General features: G+C 35.9%; 1 protein-coding gene across 1 annotated transcript in view; it reads right to left on the reverse strand.

Moving 5' to 3' along the window:
- Window positions 1-2,623: 2,623 nt before the first annotated feature.
- Window positions 2,624-14,728, reverse strand: part of mao (monoamine oxidase) — a 57,517-nt gene continuing 45,412 nt past the window's right edge. Inside the window, exons 7-15 of the mRNA XM_056465560.1 lie at window positions 14,561-14,710; window positions 11,796-11,955; window positions 9,555-9,651; window positions 9,175-9,228; window positions 9,035-9,092; window positions 8,863-8,960; window positions 8,647-8,758; window positions 5,139-5,201; window positions 2,624-5,036 (exon numbers count right to left, since the gene is read on the reverse strand). Of these exons, the coding sequence (XP_056321535.1) occupies window positions 4,881-5,036; window positions 5,139-5,201; window positions 8,647-8,758; window positions 8,863-8,960; window positions 9,035-9,092; window positions 9,175-9,228; window positions 9,555-9,651; window positions 11,796-11,955; window positions 14,561-14,710 (948 nt within the window). The 3' untranslated portion in view covers window positions 2,624-4,880. The remainder of the gene's footprint in view (window positions 5,037-5,138; window positions 5,202-8,646; window positions 8,759-8,862; window positions 8,961-9,034; window positions 9,093-9,174; window positions 9,229-9,554; window positions 9,652-11,795; window positions 11,956-14,560; window positions 14,711-14,728) is intronic.

A 14,728-nucleotide genomic window follows, 5' to 3' on the forward strand; every position in this document is an offset into this window, starting at 1 on the left:
CAGTATATCACCCGCTTCAAATGTTATAAATCGATTGATTGGGCATTATCAGTGGTTATCAATTGATAAATATGGACCAGTAGGGGCCTTCTTAGAAGGCTGTTATCAGCTATACTAATAGAAAAGACTCAAGATCCAGATCTGTTTTTACATTACTGTGACGTTGGGTTTAGGGTTGGGGTAGGGGTAGATGTTAATAAGATACAATTATTGGGAAATTTTTATAAATAACATAAATAATTCTCGTTACCTTCCAGCTGCAGCAGTATGTGATCTATAGCTGATTAACCACGTAGATGCACATGCCAGGATGCGCTGAAGACCCCTACTGGCCTATATCTATCAGCTGATAACCACTGATAACGCCAATTTATTCGAGAGATTCAAATTGGCTGATCACAAAACATGGTCTGTCCTGTCAGAAACCTACTTAACAAAACATAAAATTAAAATGTACAGAGACCCTGAAAATTTCTTAGCCTAGCCTCATTTAAAATATTTGGACATGTACAGCACATATACCGCAATCCTGAATACACAATAGTCGTGATGACTGAAGGGGTTGCAGGCTTTTCTCTGAGCAATATACCGTATTTAGCACAGCCTCATACCTTTTCTTTAATGAAGTGACACAGAACTGTTTAGCAAGTAGCCTACACTAAATCCTTATAAGGACCCCTGGTCGTCTCTAAATTGTATCTTTAGGGATATTTTCTTCCTTCTTTCATGTGGGATTTGCTCCTCTCTCGTTTGATGATGTTTGGTGATGCCGCTTCTGTTCTTTTTCTCTTCTTCGGTCTGGAGGAGAGTCTTATTCAGTGCTTATCGCACAAAATTTATTCGTGTTACCTCCCCTCTCTGCACTACAGCCCATTTTCAGCATCTACAACTTCAAAGTATCGTTGAGTGATACGATATCCCAGCTTTCCTTATCTCTATACAACACTACTGCTTCTTTTGTACTCTTAGCTGGGATGGCGAGAGACATTGTGGGGGGTGACGAGGTGATAACATTTGGCAGATTCACAAGGTGAACATCACGTTTTAGAATTTCTTTTTTTTCTGTTCTCATAAAGCAAAAGATATACCTTAATTCATGAAAAGTTAATTACCTTTTTGTTGTTTGAAGACAAACGAGACAGCAGACAGTGTTTCTGAGGAACACGTGGTGTGATTTAATAACATACTATACTGTACATATGCACATATACTGTACTTTTCCTACATATACTATATTTTTAGTACTTCTTCCTAAAAGAGATTAAGGTTTTAAACTCTGTAATTTTCATTGTGTTCTGTATGTTAACCAGCTAATCTATGGAGTATTCAAAATGTTTTATTGTTTTTTTTTTTTTACTGATCCTCACAATATGTGCAATTCATATTTTCTAAAAACAAACAAAAACAATTTTTTTAGTACTGTTATAACTTCAAATAAGACTAAACAGTGGACTCAATATACATGTAGGCTATTTATAATATATATATATATATATATATATATATATATATATATATATATATATATATATATATATATATATATATATGTATCAGATATTTCCAATAAATCATCTGTTGAACTGCATCCCAATCATCACAAATACTGCAGAAGACCTGTTGGAACCCGCATCATGAACCCAAGATTTCTCACAGAATCAGAGCTCCTTCTCAATGAAGAAAAGAAGATCAAGGTGCTCCAGGATTGGCCAGCCCAGTCACCAGACATGAACATTATTGAGCATGCCTGGGGTAAGATGAAGAAGGCATTGAAGATGAATTCAAAGAATCTTGATGAACTCTGGGAGTCCTGCAAGAACTTTCTTTGCCATTCCAGATGACTTTATTAATAAGTTATTTGAGTCATTGCAGAGATGTACAGATGTAGTCCTCCAAGCTCATGGAGTCATACACAATAATAATTCTTTTTCCACTGCAACATGACTTTATATTCTATACTGTCCATTATTTCTGTTTAGTGCCAAGACTTTTGTCTAAGCAAAGTCAGACCTTACTGTCCTAATTAAATAATTAAAAATCAAGGCATGATCATATTTTATTTTGGTAAAATAAGCAGAATCTTGAGGCATTTGCCTTTCATATAAGCCACTTCTGATAGCAAACGATCAACTAGAAGTCAAGATATCATTTGTTGTTCCTAAAACATGGATAGGCAACAAGACTTTTCATATTGAGAGATTTTTGGATTTACATGTTACACAAGCACCACCTATTGGTCCAACCAAGTGGTGCTCCTGTTCTCTTTCTGCCTGTCGATATCCATCCATAAACGAAAGAGATCTCTTTTCAAAACAACAGAACAGTTTGGCAAGATTAGGAATTAATTTTTCGTATCGCATTTTCCCTCTGGCGTATGACTTTCATTTAAAAAATACAGACAAAAAGATCAAAACGTAGTATTTCCATGAAACTGAAGGAAGTGAAATCAGTGGCACTCCATGCAAATGAGCTCTGCTCTGCTGGAAGACCCTCATCTTTCTGCCCTGAAGGAACACGTCACGCCAATCCAGATGCTTGTGACTTTAAAGATCATCACGCGGTGTACACACACACACACACACACACACACACACGAACACAGAGATAACAAAAGAACACGGGCTGGTGGTAAATCACACACTTTTATTATCAGTCGTTGGATTTGTACAAAGGGATCAAATAATGCAATTACAGGACTAGACCATTGGACATTTTGATACGCACACAAAAATCAGACAAAAGGGACTGAACTTAGCAGGGCAGCTATGCAAACTGAAGTAGGCGTCGACAGGTCGGGTAAATAAGGTTTGGGGAAAAGCATCAACGGCACACAGACAAACAAGAGAGGCACGATTCACTAACACCAGGTGGAGGAGTTAACAGCAGCTACAACATGTGAAAGAGTCACCACATCATCGTCACTAAGTTCACAGTTGGCCAGACTCAAACTACGACAGTCAATTGTTCTTATCAAACAGTTCTAGTCAACAGTCAGGATTGGCTTTGCCTCAGATTCTGACAGTCCTGGGTCAACACTGGCTTCTTCAGGAAGAGCTTTACATATGTTTTATTCTCCACAGGATTCTGTTTAGTCATCAGTGTGTTTTTATAAAGCATCACCTAAAGCAGCCAGTGACTGACCCGAGGACAATGTTCATGATTGGAGGAGCTCATCAGCACAAGAGGCACTTGAGAAATGAGGAAACATACATCAGAGTAAGGCACCACAAACAACAGTTACAACGCATCTTTGGAACGACAAAAATGTACACACAATAACACTATTCCTTTTCAAATCTCTTTTTTTGGGCTGCATTTTCAGGTAATTACATTTTAGACTCGTTTAAATAAATGTATATGGAGTAAATGAATCTACTTTTTGTTCTTACCAATATAGCATTTGCTTAGATATGATACAGCTATGGAAAAAATGGCATTTTTTAGGGCTATTCCACCAAATATTGTTGTCTTAACTGTTTCGTAGTTTAAAAAATTGTATTGAATCATCTAAAAATAAATTAAATTTCTAAAAACACTGCCTTTTTATTGTTTTATGCAATGACAATAAATATAAAATCACAATAATTTTAAATTTGGAAGATATGTCATTACTAGTTTACAGAATAAAACCCAAACGCATCACTATAAATGATAAATCCAGAGAAAATGACAATAGTCAGGGTTCTCTAAATTATTTCCATAGCTGTGTACATAATTACTGATGTATCTCTATAACTGTTATAATTTTTCTTTAAATAATATTGCACAGGTTACTCCTACAAAGGTGAGGCAATGACACTATCTATCTATCTATCTATCTATCTATCTATCTATCTATCTATCTATCTATCTATCTATCTATCTATCTATCTATCTATCTATCTATCTATCTATCTATCTATCTATCTATCTATCTATCTCAATGTTTGTGGATGGGGAAATAAAGAAGAAAGAACTCTTTAAACTGTTTAGATAAACTGGGAAAGCCTTTATATTAATCTAAAACATGACAATGAATTACATAAAATATATTTTTTTTATGTTTAATAATCTATTATGTAATTCTTAGAGGACAATGAGAACGGTTGACAATGTATGTCAAAAAACTAATCTATATTTCAAGTATACACTGGTCTGCGTTACATAAAAAAGAAAAGTAATATGTCAAAGTACATTCAAATGCTTTCGTGTGATTCAATCAGACACAGATCTCGACACAAAACACAGCAGCTTTTAGAAATGACATGAAACACTGGGACATCTTTCAAATCGGCTCTTTATGACTGCTTAACTTCATTTTGCTACCAGACACATCAAGTGCTAATGGTAATTTAACATTGTCATGGCGTGTTATTCATAATACGATATGAACAGCCTCTGCTTCTCTCGTGAATGATATAGTGAATTGTGCTGTGCTGTGTTGCATTATGTAAAAAGATATTGTCACAAAGCATAATAAAACATGTCGCTAATCTAATCTAATCTCAGTAATGTTACTTTGTTGTTTTGGAAGGATAATTAATGAGTTCCTGAGAACAGCACCTGATATTAGCAGAGGTAATCAATAAGACTGGTGAAAACACACACATACCTTGCAAACACACGCAGTAAATGGTTATGGAATGTCACACTTCCATTTCATTTAATGTGGCTTGTTTGTGAACTGTTTGACAGGGCAATTACCACATTAACAATTAGTAGCTACTCATTATGCCATGATCACTTGGTTAATTTTTTTAATGACTGAGCGATTGTGTCAAAACTCATCTAGGTAGCTTGGCCACATACCCAGTCAGCATTATGGCCCTGATTAAGTGATTGGACGCCACAATCACAAGGCCAGCTCACAGAGAACAGCTTTACGGAAAGCGAGAGGGGCTTTAACACCGTGGGAGGACCCCCTTTTTGCAGGCGACCAATCCCGCTGCTGTGGCTACTGCCAGGAAGGAGGACACACCCATAAACTTGAGGAAACCTCCAACTGATGGCAAGTTTCTCTCCCAGAAGGTGGTGACAAACGGCCGAGCTGGGACGTCCTAGGGGGAAGAGCGCAGAGAGGTATGTTTTCAAGGTCCAAAATGGGCTTTTTTATATTTGTGGCTTCAATTAACGAAAAAAATTTATAATAAAAAATATACCATTGATTCGGGCTCTGACTGCCAGATCTGACTCGCATGGAGTTTGCCCATTGCACACATAATCTGGAACAAAGGGGAATACAGTGTTTATCATTAACAGATGGTAAAATACCATATTTAGACACAAACTGTAATTAATATCTGTATTTAGGGCATTTAGAAGAGGCTCTTATCTAGAGGAAATGACAAAGAAAGTGTTTTAGTTTCAGTTCACGAAATTGCTTTGGTGACAAGAATCTTTTTTGATACTTTTATTCGGCAAGAATATATAAATTGATCGAAATGTCATTTATAATGTTTCTAAACCTTACAAATTCTGTTAAAATAGAGAAAACTTGACAAATTTGACCACAAAATCAATGTAAGAAAATGATTTATGAAGGTGTCACGATCACCCATGATCTAACATTTGCAGATCACTGGAGAACTACAAATCTGCCAGTTTAATGAACTACAGATCCCATCATGCACTTCACTCACACACCTGTCCCAGATTCTGCCTGATTGCAAACACACACAGAGCTAAAGCTGTTCAGGACTAATCAAATGGACTATAAACACAGCACACACATTGTTGCTGAGTCTAAGTTACTGTAAGTGAGCATTTCTTTGTGTTTTTCCTTGTCCTTGTGTTTTTAGGATCTTTGTTTGTTTTATAGGCCATAAGGTGAGCCTAGAAAAAGTGGCTAGAAAATGATTTTCCCTCCCACATCCCGGCACTACTTTTTTAATGAATTTCTGGATAGACAACACCCTTATGGATTTTGTGTTACAAGTTCTCCACAAAAAATACTGCAGTTTTTGTCAAGATGCATAAATGTGTATAAATAGGAATTTACAAAAAATTTAAATCTTATGCTGCTAGTTTGGCCTGTAACTTTATTAATATGCATTTTAGTAACACACAATATGTGTCAAATCCACTTTTATACATGTAGCTACATATTTGAGACAAGTATTGGTTTCTTCATGGACGCTGGTTTCTTTATGGTTTCTTTTTTCATCCTCTTCGCTACTCAATAGTGACGACAAGGGCGCTGCCATCTTGGACCATGTTTACAGCTGTGTCTGTTTGCAATCAGGGGGAATCTGGGCCAGGTGTGTGAGTGAAGTGCATTATGGGAACTGTAGTTAATGTGGCAGATTAGTAGTTCTCCAGCAATCTGCAAATGCTAGATCACTAGTGATCATGACAGGAGGATCATAACAATCAATGACATTAATGAATGTATAATACTTAAAAAACATTGTTGTACTGTTTTCAAAAAAATGCAAATTTGGTGATGCAACATTTAAAAACTCATATTTACGCCATTAATTTGAATAGTAATAGTTAATAAACCAAAAATAAGAAATAGAACAAATAAAACCTATGCCGCTAATAAAACAAACCAACATAATAATTATTTATAATCCAGGTTTTTTGTTGATGAATGTTTGGAAAAAAGAATGGAAGTGACTGCTGTATATGCACAAAATGAAGTTAATAGATCCCTGCATGTGGTGGAATCAATGGGAAAATTTTTAAATATTGTTAATATTGCCATAAAATCATTGTAAGATTCATACTGAACTTGCTCATAATGTTGATGACTATTTTACATTTGATGTGAGTAGTTTAGTTTTCTGCGTTGATTGATATCCACCTTCTCTCTAACTACTCTAACTGTCCTTCTCCTGTGTTTTAAATTATATAAAAGCACTTCCAGATTGAAGTTTTGAAAAGTTTCGCTCAAAACAACCAAAACAAATAAAAATTTCAAATCAAAATGACACACACTACAAATAATTCTGTCTGTCACTTTGACTGAGTGAGATGTACTGTTGTGTCAGTCATGTTCAGTTTTATTCAGTCTGGAAAATAATATAGCGCTTGGTATTTCAATGTGACACTGGTATCACAAGATCTGTCACAATCTCTGACAAAATCTCTTTTCAGCCTGCAAAGCCTTTTTTTTGTTTAACTGCATACTTGTGGTCTGCTCTTCTGTTTTTTAAATCTCCAAATCACTCTCTTTCAGTATTTCACACACTGCTTTATAATGCATTTCTACATTTATTTTTACCTGTCATGCAATACTTTAAAATTGCCTTCGGTTTCATTTCTGATCGTCAACTAACAAGATTTCAAGACGTTTAACAAGCATTTATCAATTTACTAAATCCACACTTTTATTATTAGTCTTTGTCAATTAGTGCTCTTGAAATATAAAATGGAGGTGAGTCTGGATTGAAATCTCTCCAGGCTTTAAAAAGAGCTGCTATACAGTAATATTTAAGATGTGTATAATTGCTATTAAAAGACGAATGCATTTAATCTTTGGGGCTATCCATACTACAATGGTGTAGCAGATTGTTAATGCTTTTGATACTGTAAGTTAGCCGTTGATGTTCAAATGCTGCAAAGTAAGGAGAAAAATATTGCGCCATTGTAACCAAAACTTGCTAAACATTATTAGTGCATTTTTAGAGCGAACATTTAAAAGTATATCAGCATATGACACTTATAGACTTGGTCGGCATAACCAGGAACGCCCACAAAAACATCACTACCATTAGTGCCAGGGGGTACCTTGTTTAGCACTGTAGCTTCACTTAAAAAAAAATAAATAAAAAAATGTAAATAAATAAACATATGAAAAAAATAAATATGAATACATATTTTTTTTCTCGATTTAATATTGAAAAGTTGCAGTGTAATGCTTTTTCATCTTTGATAAGTTTAAAAATCCAGATCTCAAGTTTTATGCACTGCCAAATAAACAAACAGAAGCTGCTAGATTAACCACCTGCTCCACTTTCCATTGTAAAGCACAGTATTTTGTCCCACACTTCGCATATTGTGAAAATATCCCGTTTTCATCAGTCTTTTAGTTTAATTGTGGTATTAAGTAAATGTACATGCCTTCTTGTGTTGTAATTGAGTTTCCTGAAAGGATCCAAAGGACATAAGCGAACTGACAGGCAGAAGACATGTTTTTATTAAGTTCAACGCAGTTTCAGGTTATGTTTTAGTGCTGTAATGGCCCACATTGTCACACACAAACTTAATAATTGTCCCACATTATTTGATTGGGATATGGTCACAATAGACGTCAATGTACTGCCAAAAAATGCACCCCTATCAGATTATGCCTCAACTCATTCACTATATAAGAATTATTAGGTGGTTTATTTAATGGAAACATTTGTATTTGGAGGAGAAATGGCTCAATCAGGTATAGATTTCAGGGAAGGGATGCTTAACCTGGCAGGGGTTTCATTTTTGGTGTTATGAACCATAATATCCGCTACATCTCCGGTTACTGCTGTTCATTTCCAATGGAGGATAAGGAATATTTTTCCCCAAGCAGACTATACCCCCTAGCTATGACACGACTCCAACCAAGTCTCTTCGCTGATGAAAATTACTTCCATTTTTCGCTTAAAGCTTTGGATTGAAAGCTGAAGTTTAGCAGAACAAATGACTTTGATTTCAGTAACTAAACCCTGCTGTCTGTGAATGTACCTCTCTAGAGGCTCTCTCTCCCGCCTGCACGGCCCCCTCCATGTAACCACTCCACTCCGTGGCCGTTTCAGTTCCTGCAAAGTACAGCCTGCCCACCGGCTCCCGCAAGACCCTGAAATCCAGAGAACAGACACTCCTCGTATCAACTCATGCTCTAGTTTACTCAGCAAAAGCAGGATAGAGAAAACAATACTGAACCAGAGATGCTGCGCTAACCTGCCAAACTGTGTCATGATACCGGGAGGGAAGTAGGCGGTATAGCAGCCACCAGAATATTCCTCCTCACACCAGTTTTTCTCTTCATAGTGCACAGGCTGAGGAAGACACAGCCATAAAAATAAAGCATGAAACATTTCAAGACTAAATGAAGATTTCTGGAAACACTCACATGTAGCGCCTCCTCTGATCCCAGCACACGAGCATAAATCTCACAGATCCTTCTCTTTCTGACAGAAATAACAATGAGGTAAGCATAACATCATAGTATAGTGACATATTTTAATAATATGTAAAGAAATAAATATCTACCTCTCATCCCTCGTCAGATTTGCTAGTTTTCGTGATTTCCGTGCCAGGATAAAACTAAAACAGAAAGAAGCAGCTTATGTATGATTAAGACTACACCATTTTAATGTCAGAGCCTGCTGGGTCTTTTTTTAACTACAAAATACACTGCTTCTTTAGCTGTTGTTTAATGCTTCAGTCAGTGATTGTTAGTTCCACCTCTTTGATGACATCATGCATTTCATTCAAAATGCAGAGGGCTACAAAATGACAATAATTTATGAATAGACAATGTGATTATCATAAACTAAAATATTGTGTCGCCTAAACCCAGCATTAACGTTCTGTCTATTATTTTGTTAGTAGCATAAATTTATTCTGCAATAAAAAAGCTGTTTATTTACCCCATTATAGCAGGCACAGACCCATCTGGCTTAGTGTCGTCTAGTGTGAGACCAATAGGTGCATCTTCCTCCTCGATCACCATGCTGCCACAGTATCCTGAAAAAAACAGCAAAACAGCCCAGCTCAGCATATACAGTACTGTGTTGCGTATTTATTTATTGATGCATTTCCTAGTGAAGCAAACTTTTGGACAGAACTTACTTTAAAATATCTTAGAGCTTACGTTTGAACTACAGTATTAGTGACCTGTTTTAAATGAATAGTTTTTTATAGCAATTTTTTTATTTTAATGCCAAAACAACATTTCAAATTTAGTTTCAGCTTTATTTTAAATAGCCACTGTCATGATGTGTATATGAAGTATATTCTCATTCTGGTGTTACCATCATTGTACCCTATGAAATGGTGGAGTGGTCTTGACTGTATCAAAGAAGGTCCATATGCTGCTAAATTATTTAGTAAGTATTTTAACATAAATAAACTTGGTTTTATTTTTAGTCAATTTAAGTTTAAATCATTTTGTTGAATCCTTGATGTTTTGTTTTTGAAAAAAAGAAAAAGAAAAAAGATTTCTCAATGATTTATTGATGCATTTCCTAGTAAAATTAACATTTGGACAGACAATTTCTTTAAAATAGACTTTACATTTGAACTTAATTACGTATCAGTGACTTATTTATTTCTGTATTTTTAATTAATAGTAATTAATTAGCTATTTTAGCATTTCTGTTTTATTTTAATGCCAAAATAACACTTCAAATAATGTTTCAGCTTTATTTTAAATAGCCACTGTCACTTCAATTAACCTCAAAAATGTATATTAAGTGAGCTTTAGACATAACCTTGACTACGTTTACATGGATATCATTCATCAAAATATTTTGCAGTAGGTAGTGCTGTCGCCTCACAGCAAGAAGGTCGCTGGTTCGAGCCTTGGCTGGGTCAGTTGGCGTTTCTGTGTGGAGTTTGCATGTTCTCCCTGCGTTCATGTGGGTTTCCTCCGGGTGCTCCGGTTTCCCCCACAGTCCAAAGACGTGGTACAGGTGAATTGGGTAGGCTAAATTGTCTGTAGTGTGTGAATGAGTGTGTGTGTGGATGTTTCCCAGAGATGGGTTGCGGCTGTAAGGGCATCTGCTGCGTAAAACAAATGCTGGATAAGTTGGTGGTTCATTCCGCTGTGGCGACCCCAGATTAATGAAGGGACTAAGCCGACAAGAAAATGAATGAATAAGACAATAATATGATTAAGGTGTTTACTTGAGTTGCTTTTTGAATGCTCCTTTCATGATCCTGTTTTAGATTTCGATTAACGTCATTGCGTCACCAGGCTCTCCACGTTTCCTGCAGAGTTTCATGTAATTTCAGGTGTTTCATTTTTAATTTGTCGCCTTTAACTTTTTCCTTTAACTTTTCAATTTCATTCAGGAACATTTCATGCATGCCCCTCGTGACAAACGAGATAATGGATGTGAGTATGAACTGCTGGAAGAGTGTCGTTTTAATGGAATTTGATACAGCACATGATATGGGAAAAAAAAACTCAGCTTTTGGAAATGCAGGTATCTGTGGTCCTGCACTGACTCGGTATGTGCAGAGAATAGTGTCAAACAGTCGTGTGTGTGTATCGACTATCCTGTCAAAAAAATGAGGTAAAAATCCTACATGATAGTAATAGTTTGATTAGTTACATGTCTGTACTGCACTTCGATAATGCAACCAATATCAGCATACGCCACATGCCTTAATTCGATTTCTGTTTAGTTCGATTATGACTTTAGTCGGATTAAGGTCATCAAAAATTTGCTGTTTACCTGGTAGACTCTTAATTGGAGTGTTGTCTTAATCGATTAAAACTGGATTATTGGTGTCCTTGTAAATATGATCATGTTTTTTTGTTCTTTCAGTTTTCTAACTCCGTGCTGAACACATATATTTCTGAGAGCAATAGTGTGGGGTTTCTTTCCAGAATGACTCTATTTGACCTAATAATTTAAGCCAGGGATCCATTCATAAAGATGCTTGCTCCTTTCTAAATGAATCATCCATTTTGAATGAATTGTTTGAACGAATTAAGCCATTTGGCACAACCCTCTGTCAGCCACATTTATTTATCCAGCAGGCTTAAACCAGCACAAAAACACACAGCAAATTATAGTTGAATTATTAATACCCTCTCTGTTTCAATATTGCACACCCTTACTTTTAAGGGATTTAAAGAAAAGTGGAAAAGTGGTGCAGACCCTTCTTCCTCCAGAAGTTCTCTTTGTAGTAAACCATGCACTTGATGACTGAGCCCATGGGCACTCTGTGAATGAGCTGGTTCCTCAGAGGCGGCAACTCAGGGTTGAAATGGATTTTCAGGTTTAGCCCGGGGGGTATGGCAAGTATGACATATTTGGCCTACAAGGAAAACAAAAAACACCATAAAGAGAGTCATTTTTTAAATACAAGTCATTTTAGTTTAGTGTTAAAAAGACTGAAGTTATAGCTAGCGAGAGCAAAACACACGCAATCACCACTCTACCCTTCACCAACTGCTGTTTTTATGTTATTTATGATGAAATAAATGCAGTTTTGTGAGCACGGCTTGCTGAAAACACTTAAAACTAATGGTAGTGTAGAATGGGTAGTGTTTTGATATAAGGACACATTGTTAAATATATAGTGGTCTAAGTGTCCCCGTACTGCTCCTCCCAGAGGGTTAAGCGGCTCGACAGCAGCCTTTAATAAGCTTTCAGCTCAGGAAAGAGGATGCGGTTCAGGACAGAGATGAAGAACAGCTTACTGATAACGATCCACCAATCTTACACACAAACATGGGGATACACACTTCAAAGGAGTGCATTTGTCCTTCAGAGAACTGGTTTCTAAACTCACGGACTTGCATATTATCATTTTGTGCAATATGTATATTATGTGTATATTCTGTGTATATGCACAGACTTGCATGATACTTATATGGTAACTACACATGTACAGTATACCCACAATGCATTGCGCATGTTTTGATGTTCCATTTGCACATAACAAATGAAACAAAGGCAGTCTTTTATTATGTGGATAAACAAAGCTGACACAGTTAATTCATGGATTTAAAGGAACACTTTATTTTTAAATAGGCACATTTTACAAGGTCACAAACAGTTAAATAGTTGAGCTTTACCATTTTTTAAAATCAATTTAGCCAATCTCTAGGTCTGGTAATAACACTTTTAGCTTAGCTTAGCTTAGCATAGATCATTGAATCGGATTAGACCATTAGCATTTCATTAAAAAACAACCAAAGAGTTTTGATAATTTTCCTATTTAAAGCTTGACTCTTCTGTAGTTACATCATGTACCAGGGTTTCTGCTGGTTTCACAAAGTCAAATTTAATACTTTTTTTAAGACCATGAAGAATTAAAATTCAGACTTATATAGGGGTAATTGATAAATTTTTTTTAATGGCCCAGCAGAAATAAAAGTACTTTCCCTATCAAAAAATAATTAATTATTTTTTAGCCACATGTTTTAAATGTGTCAAAACAAGCAGACCCTGGTTAAATACACATATATTTTCAATATAACTATTAAACATAATTAACAACATAAAAAAACTCTGTAAAAACTAAATGTATGCAGAACAGACTGTTCTAAAAGATTTATTCAGTTGTATTTGTTGGTGATTGGATGTGTGTTGGATCGATTGGGTAGCTTTCCATAGACAAAAGAAAATTAAGACCTGTTTAAAATGATTTTTGACCTATAAGACAATGATTCAGTCAATTTAACACTTTTTAAGGCCTACAATTTAGTTTTTTAAATTTCAGACATTTTAAAATGTTTTAAGACCCTGCGGACACCTTTTGTACTAAGACTGAAGGAAAATGAAAAGTTTTAGGCTGATATGTCTAGGAACTATATTATCATTCTGGCGTAATCATCATTGTACAGTGTATGAAATGGGGGGGGGGGGGTCTTTAAACTGAACTGAACACTGAACAAAGTCCATTTGCTGGTATATTACCAGCTTTTATTTGTAATCATTTACCCATTTATCCAGCTATAACACTAGATTTCCTGCCAAACTAATAGTAAACCATTCAGAGTTTGCCAAAACTGCCTTCTCATTTTTGCACCCTCGTTATGGAACGACTGGTAGAGTTTTGTGATGCTGGAAATGCTGGAAAGCCTGTATGATTTACACTAAAGAGAACATGTTTTCAATTGTTTTTCTTTTATATGTGTATTATAAAACAGCAAAATTTTTTTGGATTTGTTTTTAATGTGAATATTTTGTGCTATCATTTTGGCCAGGATTCCCTAGGAGAAGAGATCTTGTATCTCAATGGGACTATCCTGGTAAAATAAAGAATAAATATAAAATAATAATAATAAAGGAACTGTGCTGTCATATCATAATATAGACCCAGCACCAAGCCCTACACTTGCTCCACCAGAATATGTGGAATGTCATTGCGCCTGCTGCAGCCATGATACAGCAGCAAAGTTCCTTGATTATTACGTCAAATGACAGAATAGTTCCTACCCATTTCGGCCTAGAAATGAACAATTTCTGTTAATTGCCATGTAACTACACAGAAGAGTCAAGATTATAATAAGAAAATTTCTTTGTTTTTTGAATTTTTGAACAAGATGTTACTGGTATAATCCAATTCAATGATCTATGCAAAGTGGGCTCCTGCCAGACCCAGAGATTGGCTAAATGGGTTCAAAAATGGTACAATTCAACTGTTTAACTCTAGGGAAATTATGAAATGAGGCCATTTTCAAAAAAGTGGAGTGTTTCTTTAACTTATACGTTGTGGCTGCACTGTGGAAGGCAAGTTAATTCTTTTAATGTCATGAATTGATTCTGGTTATAAATAAAAGGTTTTGTGGTGCATAAAAAACCACTAAATGATGCTACTGAGTAGACTGAGTATGTCTTTCACATACTACATAGTATGCAGTAAGCAGTATTCTAGTAGTCAGCCATATATGAGTTTATATGCATCTTCTCACCTTGTAAACCTCCTCATTCACCGTCCTGACCTCCACCAGGTCTCCAGTATGGTCAATGCTGCACACAGCTCTGCTCAGCTTCACTCGATCGCCCAGCTCTTTCGCCATCCCCTCGCTGATCTGATTGGCACCGCCAGCAAACTTGCGCTCCTGTTATTTTTGAGAGAC

The sequence above is a fragment of the Danio aesculapii genome, chromosome 9 (genome assembly GCF_903798145.1).
Source record: "Danio aesculapii chromosome 9, fDanAes4.1, whole genome shotgun sequence".
NCBI lineage: Eukaryota > Metazoa > Chordata > Actinopteri > Cypriniformes > Danionidae > Danio > Danio aesculapii.